General features: G+C 51.8%; 1 protein-coding gene across 12 annotated transcripts in view; it reads left to right on the top strand.

Annotated features, from left to right (window-relative positions):
- The window catches only part of LOC144953454 (disco-interacting protein 2 homolog C-like), a 161205-nt gene extending 146405 nt beyond the window's left edge, over window positions 1-14800 (top strand). For 9 of the 12 annotated variants that reach the window (XM_078884466.1, XM_078884532.1, XM_078884047.1 and 6 more), the window contains 8 exons: window positions 750-779; window positions 2467-2528; window positions 2885-2942; window positions 3757-3831; window positions 5529-5703; window positions 9162-9285; window positions 9491-9611; window positions 10605-14800. In XM_078884466.1, the coding sequence (XP_078740592.1) occupies window positions 750-779; window positions 2467-2528; window positions 2885-2942; window positions 3757-3831; window positions 5529-5703; window positions 9162-9285; window positions 9491-9611; window positions 10605-10736 (777 nt within the window). In that variant the 3' untranslated portion in view covers window positions 10737-14800. Of the gene's footprint in view, window positions 1-388; window positions 689-749; window positions 780-2466; window positions 2529-2884; window positions 2943-3756; window positions 3832-5528; window positions 5704-9161; window positions 9286-9490; window positions 9612-10604 lie in introns of those variants that run through there. The other 3 variants (XM_078884187.1, XM_078884308.1, XM_078884741.1) reach the window with 2 other exon arrangements.
- Window positions 14801-18061: the final 3261 nt, after the last annotated feature.

Genomic DNA, 18061 nt, shown 5'->3' with positions numbered 1-18061 from the left:
TGTCTCGGGGAGGCAAGCTGGGCTCAGGGGTTTATTTCTGTCACCGGGCCAAGAATTTTGCCGTCACTGGGGCAGAATTTTCCCGACGCCTCGGCCTGTGACTCGCACGACGGAGACCGCGAGGGGTTCACCCCGGCCCCCGACTGCTTCCAAGCCGTCCGTGTTTCAAGTGTTTGACTTATTTCTCTCTTCTCCATTTTTCTCCCTGGCTTGCAAATGCCCCAATCCTCTTTCCATGCACATTGCCACCTCATCCCCCCCCCCCTCCAATATCTCTCTGTCTCTCCCCATCCCAATCTCTCTCTCTGTCACACGTACATTTTTAAACATAACCTTTTTCCTTCTTGGTGGTTTTACAATCAAACCGACCTCATCTTTCATCGTTAAGTGTACCATGACGTGTTGTGTTTATTGTTGTTTTATTTTTGTTTCTTCCATCATACATCTTACCACCCATCGATTGACGTTTGAGCAAACGTGCATTCTCATCATTCCTCCACTTCCACACGTGTGTGTGTGTGTGTGTCTCCTGCGTCCACCCATGTGGACTGGCAAACTAAACCAAACCCATTACGTTTTCCACACCACACTTTTGAAACGCCACGGATAAAACTCGGCGACGCCACCCGCTGTCCACCTCACGCCATGCCCATGTCCCATTCCCCTTTATCCTCCACTAACCACCCCCATTCCTCCCCCCCCCCCACCCTGCTCGCCCCTCCCTCCCTTTCCTTGCCTCCTGCTTATAGCCTCACAGACTGGGGAAGTTGGCAGAGCAGGTACGGTTTTAAGTTGACCAACTCTTGACTCCCCTCCCGTCCCCTGCCATCCTGCTTCTGTGTCTATCCTGTCGCCCCCTCACTTGGCCAACATTTATTCCGCTGCTCCCCCCTCTCTTTCTTTTCCCGTCCAATCAATCGTGGGCATGATCAATCATGGGCGCAACAAATCAGCTGCTCGCCTTGCTATCGCGATCCCCATGCTGTGTGGAGGTGCTCCGTTTCATTCTCTCCAGGCTGGGTGCACTTTGGGCTACATGGCCACGCCTGGTCCAGTGACACACACCAGCCATGCTGCTTATGTGCGTTTGTGCGTTTGTTGTGTGCGACAGGCTGTGTGCGCGGCGGTGAGAGCTGCTAACAGCTGCCGTAATCCTCCGCCTTCCTGCCCCCTCCACTGCGTCTCCACCTCGTGACCCTGGCCCCCCTCGCCCCCCCCCCCTCTACCACCATATGATTGCTAAACGGTGGTGGGGGGCCCTGTCTGTGGTCGGTGAAATCCTCGCGAGCGTGAACGCCGCTTGAGCGTGCATCGGCATTCATCGCTGGAGACGGTTCAGAACTTTTCCAATCCACGAAGGAGAGCCAAGCCTGGTGGCTCAAAGACACTGAGCTGGTACCGCTGAGATCCTGGATTCCAATCCACGCAGCCACCTGTGACTAGACCAGCTTCTCAAGTGCAGTGAGTTATATATAAATGTGGTTATAATTTGGCACACAAAAAAACGAGCCCTGAGAATAATAAGTTATGTTTTGCGGGGTGAGTGGGAAAGAGATTTAAAAAGTAGTTATGCGATATTTGCTTCTGTGGGCAGCTCCCAAGCCTGAGGGGTCTCACTGCTCTGCAAGAGTTTTGTTTGGATCCTTCACTTGGTGACGTGGTACCAATAGGAAAATTGGGATAAAAACAAATTCATGGGGGAATGTGCAATGGCTTGCTCCAGCGACGAATGAAATTGCCGCTCCATGTGAATTCATGAATGTGCACCGGACCCTGCTGAAAATTTCCCCTGCGATTCGTGAGTTGTGGACAAATTGGAACCTGCGGAGGCATCTGAGATTAAATTTGAGTTTTTATCGCATTCATCATAATACCGCACAACCACATCCAAAGTCATTCGCTCGATTTAGTGCTTCCACGGAGTTTTACTTTTCCTCAATTTGTGTATGGTTATGAGATAGTGTCATAATCTTTTCATAGTTGTGGAAGTCAAAATCATCTTCCAAAACCCAAATTATCCAGTGACCAACTTGAACGTTTTACGAAAAATATCGCCTTTCAGCTGTCCATACAACGCTGGATATACTGAACCAAAAGGCATTGCAAATGCCCCTTTAAGAAAGAAGGCTGATCACGTGTGAGGCTGGTACAGGATGCAACCAATCTCACATGTTTTTAGCACCATTTCCAAGATTGCATGCACTTAGATCGACTCAGCTTGAAATGAGTACTTGGTGCAGTATGTAAACATCAACACTGTGGAGACAAAGGCGGCCAGTCCGTGATGCTGGCCACGTCACCCTTTCTGCGCAGTGCCGGCCTTCACAGGTGCTCGCTCTCAGGACTTGCCCGAACAGTCTAAATGGCTGTGCAATTACACTGTACGTATTTGTGTCCGTGCATACATGCGCACGTGTGTGTGTACATGTGTATATACGTTCGTCGTGCACTGCTGTGCTGATGCAGGGCACGGCTGGACCGGACCCCACAACGGTTTACGTGGACATGCGCGCACTCCGCCATGACAGGTGAGGCCCTGCAAGTCCCACTCTAATAAAGCCGCCATCGCTGTTTGTTCTCGAAAATGTCGCCTTGGCAATGTGGCGTGCTGTCAAGTTGTGCCGTGCCAAGCCATGCCCCGTTTATGTTGTCACCGTGTTGTGATTCCTCGTTTCCATTTTGAGTTATTTTGTGCACCGCCATTAGGGTTATTGGGCCTATATCGAAACCAACATATGCTAATATTGAGGCCGTACAGTGACCCCACCGCAATGGATGTGAAATCACGTGAACGTACGACAACCTCAACACGAAAAAAAAAACGAATTGCGGCATGCCAACAGTCACCTCTGACCTTCACGTGTTGTGTTTTTTTGCCCGGCAGGGTGCGGTTGGTGGAGAGGGGATCGCCACATAGTTTACCACTCATGGAGTCCGGCAAGGTAAGGCTTGAAAGGTGCAAAGAAACTTTCGTGATGAATAATAGTAGGCCTAAATTTCGATTTAAAGCTTTCGTGACTGCAGGGATTCATCTTCTTGGTTCTTTCGGTAAAGTCACGTAGAAGGGAAGTAATAAAATAATACAAATAAAACATAATAAAATAATTCTCACGACGTTTCGGCCACAACGCAAGCAGCCGTCCTCAGGTGAAACCAGGTCTGTCGAGGCGACAGCTCGTGTGCTGTTTCATTCAGACGCTGTCTCCCCGACAGCCCTGTTCTTCACCTGAGGACGGCTGCTTGCGTTGTGGCCGAAACGTCATGATAATTATTTTATTATGTTTTATTTTTATTATTTTATTACTTCCCTTCTACGTGACTTTACCGAAAGAACCAAGAAAATAGTAGGCCTGATTATGCATGAGGCTTCTGAGAGGAAACCTAGGCCGAGGATTTTAAAAGGTCAAGAATTACTACAGCAGGCCAAAGCGCAAGGCCTTTGAGTGTAGGCCAAGGCTTGCATCAGCAAACCGAGCCCAAGGTTGAGTTCACAGCTGCCAGGGCAATCGGCAAGGTCCACTGAATGCCTCTACCACACGCTCTGCTAGCGCTCCCGAGAATTTGCCTTCTGGAGGTTTTACCGTATGGGCTGTGTTGAATGCTAGCCGCTGAATAGCTTTAAGGGAGTTGAGCTCCGTGTGCCCTCCGCTAGCCACGTACCACTCAGCCCCGTCGCGGCCCGCGCGTGGTGGCTGTCTGGGTTTCCGTTGCCAATGCTCCTGACGGTGAAAACACGATGACTGTTGCCATTGACAGATCCTGCCGGGTGTGCGCGTGATCATCGTCAACCCGGAGAACAAGGGCCCACTCGGAGACTCGCACCTCGGGGAGGTACGCAACGCCTTCACCTGAATGGGCGGTTGTGGCCTTGATGACGGCGATTGCAGGTTCTGGGTCATCCTGCGTTAGGGGCCATCCATTTAGTACGTAAGTCGAAAACATCCATTTAGTACGTACGCAGAAATCTGTCAAAACTTGACCCCCCCCCCCCCTCCTTGTACGCACGCGTACTTTTTACACCCCCCCCCCCGCCTGCGTACGTACGCTTGACGCACCCGCCCCATCTCCCCCGAATCCTATAGAACGGCCGATATTTAATCCACGCAGAAACGATCAAGGATTAGTAATATTAACGTGTTGAACGGATAGTCCACACCACCGGACTATCTAACTCACTTGAAGGCCAATGGAGGCAAATTATTATCGAGGCTTCACCGCCCCCCCCCCACCCCCCGTTTCCTATGCGTACGTACATTGTCAGTAGACCCCCCATACTAAGCGTACGCATTTGGATGAACCCCCCCCTCCCCCCTCCATGCGTACGTACTAAATGGATGGCGCCTTAATGCGTGATTATCACGCTCTTGCCATTTCTTTGGTGCCCGCGTTGGGTCATGCGCTTTACGTGCGGTGCGTTTTGTGTATTTATATATGTGTGTGTATGTATGTTGAACTTCTTTTGCACCGTACGTAGCCAACCTTGCGGGGGAGGACAACAAACTAAACAGTGTGTGTGTATTAAGCCCGGCACAGTAAATGAGGTAGTGGCGTGATGCTAGCCACACCGTCTCCCCAATCGACATACCGGCCTTAATATATGCTCGCTAACAGCACTTGCCCCATACGATTATGTTGGGGATCTTTGTTAACACCAGTGGGTCTCAAACTTTTTGGCATGGCGGCCCTTCAATCAAGACCATCGGTCCCTGCCGCCCACCCCCCCCCACCCCATCGTGCCCCAAAACCACAAGGTTACTAGGGCCACGGGGAGATCACATGTCCACGTCTCCAATGAACGTGGTGTTCGGGAAGGCATTTGTTTCATATTCTTTGGTTCTTTCGGTAAAGTGACGTCGGTAAAAAATGAAATGAACTCAAAATAAGAGATAAAAATGTGCGGTATTCATGCCACAGCCTGAACCACCCCCACCTCACCCACCCCCTCCTTGCAAAAAGTCACGGGGGGGGGGGTGCGTCGTATGGGTATAAATAAATATTCTTCTGATTCTGAGATCTGCCTGAGAGTAGCCCTAAAGTTAATCTTCATTATTGTCTTTTGTCATTAAACTCCTTATTAAGTAAATTTTGTAATATTAAAATTATTTTTACTAAGTATAAAATGTATGCCTATTTTGTAAATCTAGGGCTAAAAGAATGAAATGATAATACAACACCAATGACGATTATCTAAACCGGTCCTGGGCCTCCCCTAGTTTGGCTCAGCCTCCAATGAGTACCTGGTGCGGTGTGTAAACATCGCCAAGTCGCTGTCATGGGGTTTTTCAGGAAATGTCTGTCTTAAGTCGACCATTTTGTGATATTTCTCTTTGTCATCACGAGACACGATAAGAAACGCTCCGTGTGTGTTCATTATTTTCCTGCTGAATGTTTGCCCTGTGTGCAATCGTTTCAGAATGTGTGCATGTGTGCCGTGCCAGCCTTCATAGGTGCTCGCTGCACTTGCCCCAACAGTCTGTTAAGGCTATACGGGGGATCTTTGTCTTTGTTTTTACGCACGCGCGAGGCAGATCTGGGTGAGCAGCCCGCACAACGCGAGCGGGTACTACACGCTGTACGGGGACGAGCCGCTGCACTCCGACCACTTCAGCGCTCGCCTCAGCTTTGGCGACACGCAGACCGTGTGGGCGCGCACCGGCTACCTGGGCTTCCTGCGCCGTACCGAGCTCACCGACGCCAGCGGGGGTGGGTCCGCCGACAGCGCCGGCGTAGCGGTTAATGCGCACCGCGCCACGAACCCGCGCGACCCGAGTTCAAATATCTGAACCGGTCCCTGGGCCTCTCCCCTAGGTTGACTCAGCCTCAAATGAGTACCTGGTATGGTGTTGACATCAGCGTTGGGGAGACAAAGGCGGCCGGGCGTGCTGTTGGCCACCCACGAACAGCACTTGCCCCAAGAGTCATAGGCGATACGGAGAAATCATTGTCTTGTGCCTCTGAATGTCCTTGTTTGTGCGTGCGCATGTACCCGTGCAAGCCTGAGTTTGTGCATTTTCCACACGTTGCCACCGTTGATTCATTTTGAGAGGTTCTTTCATTTTGGGTAGAGACTTATCAGTACAAGGCCATGCGGGAGGGCGTGTGGCACCGCTTGGCGCCAGCTATCATAGAGTGCGGTCATGTCACTACAGTTTTCTGCGGGGAGCACAGCACAATGTCTTAAAAAACATAACTGCGCTATGCCTGTAAATACAATTAACGCTAACCGCTCACGCATTCTGAAATTCAGCGGTGAACGGCACCCACCCTGCAACTTGCAGACGTCTCCGAGTGGGAAAGGGTTAATAGAGATCTGCACGCTGCGTGGTTCTGTCAGCATCTACCTTATCTGATTGGTCGGGTACGAGCGTGGTAGATGGCTGCTGTCATGGTATTTCTCAGGAAATGTCTGTCTAAAGACGACCTTCGTTTTGTGATATTTATCTTTGTCACCACGAGACGCGATAAGGAAAGCCCTGCGTGTGCATTCGTTTCTTGCTGAATGTTTGCCCTGTGTGCGTGCGTGTCAGAATGTGTGTGTGTGTGACGTGCCGGCCTTCATAGGTGCTGGCGAACAGCACTTGCCCCGACAGTCTGTTAATGCTATACAGGAGGTCTTTGTCTTTGTGCATCCTCACCCTAACCCGACGACCCGAGTTTAATTTACGTTCATGGCCAACACTAGCGATGATTATCTGAACCATCCTGGGCCTCCCCCAGATAGACTCAGCCTCAAAATGAGTACCTGATACGGTGTGTGAACATTGCCACTAAGGAGACAAAAGGCTGCTGAGCGTGGTGCTGACCACTCACCCTCCTGGTGCGCCCTAGAGCGTGCGCGAGCGCGTCCCCTAGAGCGTGCGCGAGCGCGTCCCCTAGAGCGTGCGTGAGCGCGTCCATGCTGAAGGGTGCACGCGAACGTTCGTGCGTGTGTGCATCTTGGAGCCTGTGCATGTGTGTGCGCACGTGCATCTGCAGAAGGGTGTGTGCATGGCAGAATGTGTGTGTGTGTGCGTGCTTGTGTGAGTTTTCAACAGCGTCTTGTATTTGTTTTTTTTCCCCCCGTAATATTTATCGAACCAGGAAATTAAATAACCACAATGAAACACATGCAACAGCATCACCTCTTTTCAAATGGCATTTCAGGATGTATGATTACCTTACCCAGTTGCCAGCATAAAAAACATATCCTCCTTTGCTAACTGTTGACCAGTAGGGCGATGCTTTGCGTCAACTCATTGTTTGCGCCGTGACCACCTGCCAGAGACACGGTGCCAATTCTTGTGGCCCCTGCTGTCCGCCGTTCTTGGCACTGGGGGTTGTGATGTCACCGCCGCTTAGCAACAAATGGCAGCTGCCGTTGTTGTTTGTGTGTCTGTGTGTGCGCGTGTTTGCGTATCAGTGTATGTATGATGAACTTCTTTCACACCGCGCACATCCAACCGTGCTAAGTTCGTGGGCGTGGTGCTGGCCACCCCACCCCCTCGTGTACCGTGCCGGCCTTCGTAGGTGCTCACTAACAGCACTCGCTCCAACAGTCTGTTAAGGCTATACGGGGATATTTGGCGCTGTGTGTACTTTACATGTTAATTTGTGGTTGTGTGTATAATTGTATGTGTGAGAGCAATAGTGTCGTGGTTTAGCGCACTGCGTTCCATACCCGGCGAGCGACCAGCGTTCGATTGCCACTCGCGACCAATAACAATGGCGAATATTTGAACCTGTTCTGGACCTCGCCTAGGTCAATTCAGCATTAATGAGTACCAGATGTGGTGGTTAAACATCAACACTGGGGAGACAAAGGCAGCTAGGCATGGTCCTGGCCACAACACCTGTGTGCCATTCCGACCTTCATAGTTGCTGACTAGCACCTTCATAGGTGCTAGTCACCTAACAGGCACCACGGTGGTGAGATCTTAACTCCCTCGCCCAGTATGGAGGAGGTCGTGGGTTAGATCCCGACTCTGACGCCTGTTTATCTGGAGTTTGCGTGTTCTCCCCGTGGTCGCGTGGATTTTTCTCCGGATCCTCCGGTTTTTCCCTCCACAAATTATAATTAAAATGCATTTATAGTATTTGCCTGCTATACATTTCCACGTGATAAACCACTTTGTTGAGCTATCATTTGTAGCCAGGTCGCTTCTTAAAAGAGTTAACAAGCTCAGTGGGCCTTTACCAGGTAAAAACTAAAGTTTAGACTAAGCGAGTGCTGCATACAAAGGCTAACGAAGAACACATTTGTTTGTGTGTGAATATGAAAGAAAATGTGTTTAATGTTCCACGTAAGTGTAAACTCCGTCACGTGCCGCTTCCAAACTAGAAGGGATTGACGTGGGCAACTCTAAATTCGCGTTTTGACAATCTGCGCAGTGTCATTGACGATTCAGCGGTGAACGGGACACCCACCCTGCAACTTGCAGGCGTCTCTGAACGGGAAAGAGTTAACGAAGGGACAGCCCTGCCATTGCCTGCTCACTCCACTGTTGCTCCTCAGGAGCAGTGGTTCCCAACATATCCCCGACCTTCGCGTAGTGAACGTTCCAGTGTTCTGTGATCGGAAATGGTATCTGTGTGGGTCCCGCGGACCTCTTGCCATGGCCTTGCGGAGCTCCCGTGGTCTGCGGGATCACAGGTTGGGACCCGCTGCTCTAGAGGTTATGTAGCTTCAAAGTTGAACTATTTTATTCAGCATTTGAATCGGCTTTGACTTATGGAGGCCACGTTAATTCGAATTTAATTGTACATCTCCCTGTCATCTCACGCACCCAACTGTCACCTCTTGCCTTGAACGCACGAACTCACAGGCTGTCTGTGTGTGTGTGGATGTGTAACTTCGCATAATGGGGAGCGGTAGTGTAGTGGTTAGCGCTACGCTGCGCTACGAACCCCGCGCCCCGGGTTCGATTCCTGCTCACAGCCAACACCGGTGACGATTATCTGAACCGGTCATGGGCCTCCCCTAGGTCGACTCAGCCTAAAATGAGTACCTGGTGCTGTGTGTAAACATCACCACTGGAGAGACAAAGGCGGCCGGGCGTGGTGCTTGCCACACACCCCTTCGTGTGCCATGCTGGCCTTCATAGGTGCTACTCGCTAACAGCACTTTCCCCAACAGTTTGTTCAGGGTACACGGGGGACCTTTGTTTGTGTGTGTGTGTGTGCAGAGAGGCACGATGCGCTGTACGTGGTGGGCTCGCTAGACGAGACGATGGAGCTGCGCGGGATGCGCTACCACCCCATCGACATCGAGATCTCGGTGCTGCGCGCCCACAGGAACATCGCCGAGTGGTACGGCAGCCACTGCCAGCGGCGCCTTCTCCGCCAATCGAAACGCTCCGACCCACTCCCAACCCCCTGACCTCTAACACGACACCGCGAACACACTGAGTACTCGGGGTCAGCGTTTGGTGATGGTGCTGGTAGAGCTGCAGTGTCTGTCGCGCTGTCTCGGCGTGCTGTTCACACGCGCAAATGTTCCCGGTGGTGGTTGCAGTGCGGTGTTCACGTGGACGAACCTGCTGGTGGTCGTGGTGGAGCTCGACGGCTCGGAGCAGGAGGCGCTGGATCTGGTGCCGCTGGTGACGGGGACCGCGCTGGAGGAACACCACCTCCTGGTGGGTGGAGCGCAGCACACCACACCGCACCACACCGCACCACACAGCACCGCACCGCACCACACCGCACCACACCACACCGCACCGCACCGCACCACACCGCACCACACAGCACCACACCGCACCACACCGCACCACACAGCACCGCACAGCACCGCACCGCACCGCCCCGCACCGCACCACACCGCACCACACCGCACCACACCGCACCACACCGCACCACACCGCACCACACCGCCCCACACCGCACCACACCGCACCACACCGCACCGCACCGCACCACACCGCACCACACCGCACCGCCCCGCACCACACCGCACCACACCGCACCACACCGCACCACACCCCACCACACCCCACCACACCACCGCACCACGTGGCACGCACCGTATCGCACGCAGCACACGGCACCATAATGGCAATCCACGGTGGCGAAATGGTAACTACCTCGCCTGGTATACAGGTGGTCATAGTTTCGATCCCAACCCTGATGCGAGTATATTTGGAGTCTGCGTGTTCCCCCCGTGGTCACGTTGATTTTTCTCCGGGTCCTCTGGTCTTTCCCTCCACATTTAGAAGTGCTATACATTTGCACATTCTAAGCCACTTCGTTGAGCTATCATTTGTGTCCAGGTTGCTTCTGACAAAGAGCTATATAGCCCAGTGGGCCTTACCTGATAAAATATAAAGTCTATAGTTTTTAGTTTAATCCACGTGTGGCACACCATGTGTACCACGCCACACGCCACGTGGCACCGTGCCCCGCTCCCCAGGCAGCCTCATCCATTCTCCCATCGCTCATTTCAACAAAAACCGCCACACCGCCGCAGGCCGGTGTGCGGGCATGCACAACAACGGCCGCACGTCGTACAAATTGCACGCCGCACTCCGCCACGCGCATCACGTGACAGAACCCACAGCGCGACACCTCCACCACGACGCGCCTCGTATGACGGTTGCCGGCTGCCTCCCGGGGGGCCGCGTGTGGCGCAGGTGGGCGTGGTGGTCGTGGTGGACGTGGGCGTCATCCCGATCAACTCGCGCGGGGAGAAACAGCGCATGCACCTGCGGGATGGCTTCCTGGCCGACCAGCTGGACCCCATCTACGTCGCCTACAACATGTGACGCGGGCGCGGCGAGTGACATCCCGCCAGAGCGCAGCGTGCCCTCGGCACGCCTCGACCCGGCAGTGTACGGCGCGACGTGCCGCCGACGGTGACATGCGGAACAATGGACACCCCCCCCCCCACCCCGCCCGACCACGACGATCACGCCCTCGTTTAGCGTGCATCACGCCAGGTGCCAGCGTGCGGAGCGAAGTGGACTTCAGCCCGGTTGGCTGCCGGCTTGTCGGCCTCGAACGAACATGACTCGCCAAGCATGAGGAGTCCGCGATCGGCCGGCCGCGCGTTCACAGTCGCGTGCAGCCACCTTCCCCATTCTGCGCGTTTCAGCATGAGGCCGCACGGATGGTTCCTCTGATTAGGTTTTTTTTATTTTATAATTTCTTTTTTAAAAAGCGTTCATATCGCAGGACGGCAGATCGGCCGGCGATGCCATGCTTGTGCTGCACGGACGGACGGACGGACGCGCGCTGGAAGGGATCTGCGCTATGGCGGCAACGTCGCCAGGCCGCGGCAAAAACCACCACGGTGGACCACGTGACTCCCCCTCCACATTGCAGAGAGGGCATCCTTGTCGGGCCTTGGGGGTTGGGGATGAACCGCAAACGGTCGGGTTGGGTTGCCCATCGCGACGAGCACTGAAGAAGCCAGAAAAGGAAGTCTCACCGGCAAACATTTCTTCCAGCCCATTTAAATTGTTGTTTTCTTTTCAATTAAAAGACAAACAAAGAAGATTATGCTTTGTCCATCGCCAGGCGAGAATGTGGCTCGGTGTTGTTTTATTTTGTAGCTGCTGTACGGTGTGCTCCTGGAGGGGGGGGGGGTGGTTTTGTAATGGGGTCACGTTGGTCTGTGCTGCGACCGACTGCACGGTCCGATGTGAAGGGGTTCTTCTTTTTTGGTTTGGCTGCAAATCGGATTTGTGCTTTAACGTGCCACTTGCGCACTCGCTCACGCATGGATTTTTCCACCTCAACCTCCCCCGAGTGTCGGTCTAAGTCAGTTAGAAAGACACTGTCCCATACAAGAGTAATGTTTAAAATTCAATAATTACCGTTAAAGTGAAATTAACCACTTCGATCGCGATGATGAATGACACCGTTCTGTTTCTCTCATTCCAAATCTACTTGGACGTCTCTTTTGGACTATTTGTGCCACTGTTGGCACTGGTATAGTGGTGGTGGTTTTGATTGTTCTGGTAGTGGTGGTGGTGATGATAGTGATGGTTCAGGCAGTGGTGATGGTGGTGATAGCCTTGGTGGTGGTGATGATTTTGATAATGATGGTGATAGAGTGGTGGTGGTGGTGGTGGTGATGGCTTTGCTGCTGCTGATGGTGCATGCAGGGCCTCCACGTTGCGTTGCTGGGATTGTTGTGGGCAGTGGCGGTGGGGAATCCATGGAGATCCGGGCTTCAGAGATCACACCCCAGCTGAACCGGCCCCTGACCCCTGACCCTGTACCTCGGCTCCCTCTGGGAGGCAGGGAGGAGTTGATGAACTCCATCCACCTCTCCCCGCCTCACTCCCTGCGGAGACGCAACCAGTGGATGGACAGAAAGTGTTTGGAGTGTTGCTGTGATGCCGTTCGCAGCAGACATTGTCATACAGTATACATAAGGGAGTGGTCAAAGAATATTGAGAAGGAGTCAATAGAAAAGCCACACCTATCTAATGTTAGGCTTGTTTTGAAGCCCCCCCCATATTTCTGTATTAATTATATCACGTGATGACGAAAATGACGATGAAAATAGTAATATATTACTGAGAGCGATTATATTGAAACAGGAATGCGCTTGAGTCCGTGTTTGCTTTTGTAATGTCACATTCTCGAAGGGTTCTTTGGCCGAGCCTTGCGGTATTCGTGCGCGCCGAGATGAGAGGAGAGGGGCTTGTACGCGCCAGGCAGTTTCATCCGCGATGCGTTCGCGCCCGTCGGCTCTTGCCACGAGCGTGGCGGCCCGGCGTTGCGTGCCGTCGCGAATCGCGGTTTTGATTTTCCTCCTGCACACTCACCGTTTTGTGTTCACGTTTGCCACGGCGTGGCAACCTGCCGGTCAAGCCGTCGCCCCGCGGTCACCTCCGTTGGAACTTTTACAACAACAACAATAACAACAAAAAGAACACTCCTTGCATTCGCCAAAGCTCAACCACGATTCACATTTTGGCCGACGGGTGATCGTTCAAATTTCAGAGACCTGCAGCGACCGTGGTGTACCGATGACTGCCAAGAGCACGCAAACGGTTCGAGCAGCTTTTGTCCCGCGGTCAATACGCGAATAACGAGGGTCTCCCACGCTCAACGGAACGGTGGGGCGGTCTCTCACCTTAAGGCTTGCAGCTCGGAGCCAGTGGTGGAAATTCCATATTCCCGTGGTGGAGGCCAGTCCATCCGTAAACACAATTGCTGTTAATCTCTCGTCAAGTCATCCATCGAGCCCTCTGGGTAATGCGGAGTGCCGGGCCGACCTCGGTCCAGGTTTGAACTTTGAACTCCCCGACCGGTGGGGTTCACCGTTCGAATGCTCTTGCCAGTCGTGCCGCCCAGCTGGACATCGCTGATGGACAGGCCGCGATCTCAGTGACCAGTTCGGCTGAAATCACGACGATCTCGTTCAGCTGCTCGGTGCTCTCTTGTTTTTGAACGTGTATCATCATGAGCATGTGTTTGAACGCGTGTCCACGTAGTTCATTTGCCCAAGGCAGCAATTTGTATTGGTGACCTTCTGCACAAGTGACTTATTATTATTATCATTGTCGTTCATGGATGGATCAGGGACTATTCTGTCTTTTTTTTTAAATCATTATTTAAAGTCTTATGTCGTGTTTTTTTTTTAATGGATCCACTTGAGTTAGGGTTGTTAAGATGTGTTTGGTGATTGGTCCTGTTCATGTTGTTGCTGTTGTTATCATTGAGTTTGGGGGTGCTTTTTAAACTCCTGATTTCTGCAGACGGTTCATTCTTAGTAGACAGATTTGTCAGATAACCATTGGTGCATTGCATACACGTGCATATTAGGCGTTTATGCACACGCGCAGAATAGCATATATAATATGTCGCACACAGTATGCGTTCATGTGCGTATACATATGTATGCGTATACTGTATTCTATTGTATAGACTATAGTCACTTTATAAATATATATGTATATAGACCTAGATGTGTATTGGCATACGTACACATACTATGGCACTGTATATACATATAATGTGTATATAAACATATACATGCATATGTATACACACGTGATCCATGCTGTGTGCATTCAAGCTGTCGGTGCCACATGTCAAAGTATACACATCCCCGCACTATTAAAAGTATAATAATAATTATAATAACGTGCTTTCTTCAGGAAAGCATGAGTCCCAAAGCTCTTTTTTCAGGGGGGTCTTGCTGCAATGGGCTGTTTGGATAATTATTTCCTTCTTTTTTTATATGACTTTATTAATGAGTGTTTTGCTTCGCGTGAAATATAAATCGTAGAGCCCAGGAGAAACCCCCGAAGGCGGCGGGTTCGCGAACCCCACTTGTCCTGCTGCCGTTTTTTTGTGGCCACCTCGCAGCCCAGCAGATGTGGCTAGATAACCTGCCAACCTTACCGATGGCCAAAGCGATAAGCTGCCGATGATTTTGGTTTTTTTATCCTGCGACCCCCCCCTCCCTCCCCCCCTATAAGGAGCTTCAGAGCTAATCGCACCGCTCTATTTCAACATTCTGCAGAAGAAAAATTGTAGCAACTACTGCTTTGAAAATTCGTATGCGGTGAAAACGGTTTGAACATCGACAAGCCTGCCGCTTAAATCTGGAGGGTCAGTCAAGTATGTTAGCGCCTGTGAATCTCTAGATGATCCATCAACCTCCCCCCCTCCCCCCCGTCTCCTAATGACCACTGCTTTGCTGTGGTGCCACACACGATCGCACCTCCGATGAACACTGTTGGCTACATACGGTGTTGACGAACTTCAACATACACGCAATGTGTATGCACACACACACACGTGTCTCACGCATGCACTCACTTCTTATCCCTCCTCCCTCCCTCCCTCCCCCCCGTCTTGACGCACAATAAGTTTCACAGTTTGGTCCTGTAACAAATAAAAAAAAACGAGCAGTGTCTCGACAAGTTGGCAAGAAAGTCACGACGTTTTGGGCGACCAGCCACCTTCAGGACAATGCGTGTCGCTTTCGTGTTCGTTATATAACGTGAAAACCATTGTCCCTGGTGTGAATGGAACCACTAAGTGGTGGTTAGCGATCGAGTGTGCCGGCGGTACAACTGCCATCAGGAGCTCATGGGACGGACAAATGGGAAGGAGACTGGACAAGGCGCTCCAATTAATTCCTGTGAACAGTTCCCATATCAACCCACACTGTGCTACCGATTCCATCCTGTGTGTGTGTAAGCGTGTGACCGCTTGACGGTGATCCGTGCGGTGAGCACCACTATATGGGAAGTGAAAATTGGCAGTGCGTGTCCTCGAGATGGATGATGCACGGATGAACTTAACATCGCCCTAAACAATGTGGACTTTCCACCGCTGGTTATCTGCAGCCATTGTCCCCAGGGCTTGTGTCGATTCGTTTATACCATTTAAAGCACCTCCGATTTACAGAGACGTAGCTAGGGGGGGGGGGGGCAGGGGGGTACATATGTCCCCGGGCGCCAAGGTAAAGGGGCGCCAAAATGAGGCTTACAACGTTACATTATAACTTATTGCGGCGGGCGCGGCAGCCTGAAACTACTGCACAAATCTACACCTCAACCTTAAAGTTGATATATCCCGCCACACACAGCCTACATGTCATGTAATTAAATGTTGGTATGTGATTAAACGGGGGGGGCCGCCAATTTTATAGTTCGTCCCCGGGCGCAAAATGTCCTAGCTACGCCACTGCCGATTTAGCACGGTGGGCTACGTACGGCGCGAAAGAAGTTCAACATACATAAAGCCCGCTAAGACCACAATTATACTTTTTTTCAAGGGAGACCTGGGATTAAATTGAATGCAACAAACAGCATCAGCAGCAGCGGGGTTGCTGCAGGAGCAGAGCCGGCCCTAGACCTTTGGGGGCCCTAAGAAAAATTTGGTTGGAGGCCCCTTTGATGTATGCTTTTTTTCACCCACTCGCTAGCAATGACTCTAGGGGGCCCTCTGCTGGCCACGGGGCCCTTTGCAATTGCAAGGGTCGCTTAGTGGCTGGGCCGGCTCTGTGCAGGAGTGAAACCAAACGGGAGCGGGGAGGAGGAGGGGGGGGGGGTAGACACCTCGACTCGACGGCTGCAGCGTGCCTGCAAGTGCCCACTGGCGTCGCCACAGATGCCCCCCCCCACCACCTCACCGCGTGAGCTTCACGGCAAGGAATGAGCAGCGAGACAAAATTAGCCGCGTGGCAAACGGCGGAGTGGCGTTTAGCCCCCCCCCCCCCCCTCCGGAATGGTCTGCCACTGCAACATTTCAGACAGAGAAATGAATACAAGTAGCAGCAACAGTGATGATGATAATTGTTTTTTTACCCTTCTATCTGGCAACAAAACTGACACCTTTTTACAAGGAGTCATGTTTGCATAGACCGCAATACCTTCACGCCTTTTGGCGTCATCTGGTCCAACACCATGTGAGACTAGGCTCTAAGGAAAGCTGTCTCGGGTGTGGACCAATCAACTTCAAGGACAGTGCATACATTATCAGAGTTATGTCTTTTGTTTGTATTATGACTGCAGGTATTGCGGTCTATGCAAACATGACCCCTTGTTAAAAATGTGTCAGTTTTGTTGCCAGATAGTAGGTTAAAAAAACAATTATATTTTTACTGGCAAATGAGGTCCCCATAGCAACAATGATTTTTCGCGCCACGGGTGGGGGGGGGGCAGCCAAAACCTTGGCTGTACCACGGCCCCCCACGCCACCCATCCGTCTCGCTGCTGTACACGTGGGGAGCGGGGGGGGGGGTCTCCCCAGCGTGTGCCAATATCTAGGGGGGATCTGCAGGAGGCGGAATGTTTTCCCACAGACACAAAATGATTGTGGAGGAGCGTCTTACATCGGCGGGCAAGGTGAGATGGGGGATTGGCGGTGGGTGGTGGGAGAGGTCTATGTGTGATTTCATATTTGTGCACCATCGCTTTCTTAACAGGCGCTCGCTAGCGGCACCCCAGGAGGCATAGAGCGGCCCAATGTGGCGCTCGACCGCCCCACGCCTTCGAGCGCCCTGTTGTAGGTACTTCCAGTGGCGGATTGAGCTTGGTGCGGGACCTGTAGCATGATGTTATTAAGGGGCCTTACATAAAAAAAAACACATTTTAAAAAATTTACTTACATACTAAAGTAAAAAAAAATCATTTGTTATAAAGCCAGATAATACGACAAATCGCTAACCTTAAACGCCCAGTCGTTAATAAAAGTTGAAGGCAGTATAGTACTACAGTAATAGAGCAAGTGCAGAATCACTGAACCGGAATTGATAGCTTGAAAGAATTTAGCGCGGGGCCCTTGAAAGTGCGGGGCCCGTAGTATATGTAGCTACTTTTGCTACTAGGATAATCCAACACTGGGTACTTGCATAAGTGCTCGCTAACAACTCTCATCCAACGGTGAATATTTTGACGCTGTAATTTGTATGTTTTGCGACCGACAGAGGGCGCTGTTAAACGCATTGCACCCACCTCGTACGTGTAGAGAACAGCAGCGGCGCAAAGATGCACTCGACGTTCAGTTCCTACGCCAGCGACGCACCGTGGATGGAATCGCACGCGTAAGAACATCGCGGACTTATAATGTAAACTTGTAACGGTCACACAGAAGCCGCTCACACTCGTAAAGAGATTGTGGTGGGGGTGACGAGAATGGGAGACCACAGATGGAGCGTGGAAGGCAGCAGCCAAAGCGGCAAGCCAGCGCACACCAATATTAGCGGTTACCACACCGGTGCAGCATAACAACACACCAGACCTCATAAACGTCTGACGATGTCGCTGTTGCCCCTTGAGCGAGCTGCAGGACTCCTCCATGAGAAGTTCCACTGGGATTCAACAGCCGATTTCCCATTCGAACGTGTGACGCCACGAGCTCGTAATCTTTGATGTCACCGTTCGCCGAGAAATGATTCCGGAAATAAATCGAGGAACCGTCCGATCAAGTCTAAGGCACGAGGAGTCAAATCTTGCCTTTGGAACACGGAGCCAAGGGTCTTCAGGCTGGGTGCTATCATGTGATGTTTCTTGTTCGGCCGCTCATAACGTTCGTTTTCCGACTGCCTTCGACATCACGAGAAGTGATGTTGACGCACCCCGCAAGATTTTCCTGACCGGGGTTGTGAATCGCAGGA

This window comes from Lampetra fluviatilis, chromosome 1 (assembly GCF_964198595.1).
Source record: "Lampetra fluviatilis chromosome 1, kcLamFluv1.1, whole genome shotgun sequence".
Classification (NCBI taxonomy): domain Eukaryota; kingdom Metazoa; phylum Chordata; class Hyperoartia; order Petromyzontiformes; family Petromyzontidae; genus Lampetra; species Lampetra fluviatilis.
This window is presented reverse-complemented; position numbering and strand designations above follow the sequence as displayed.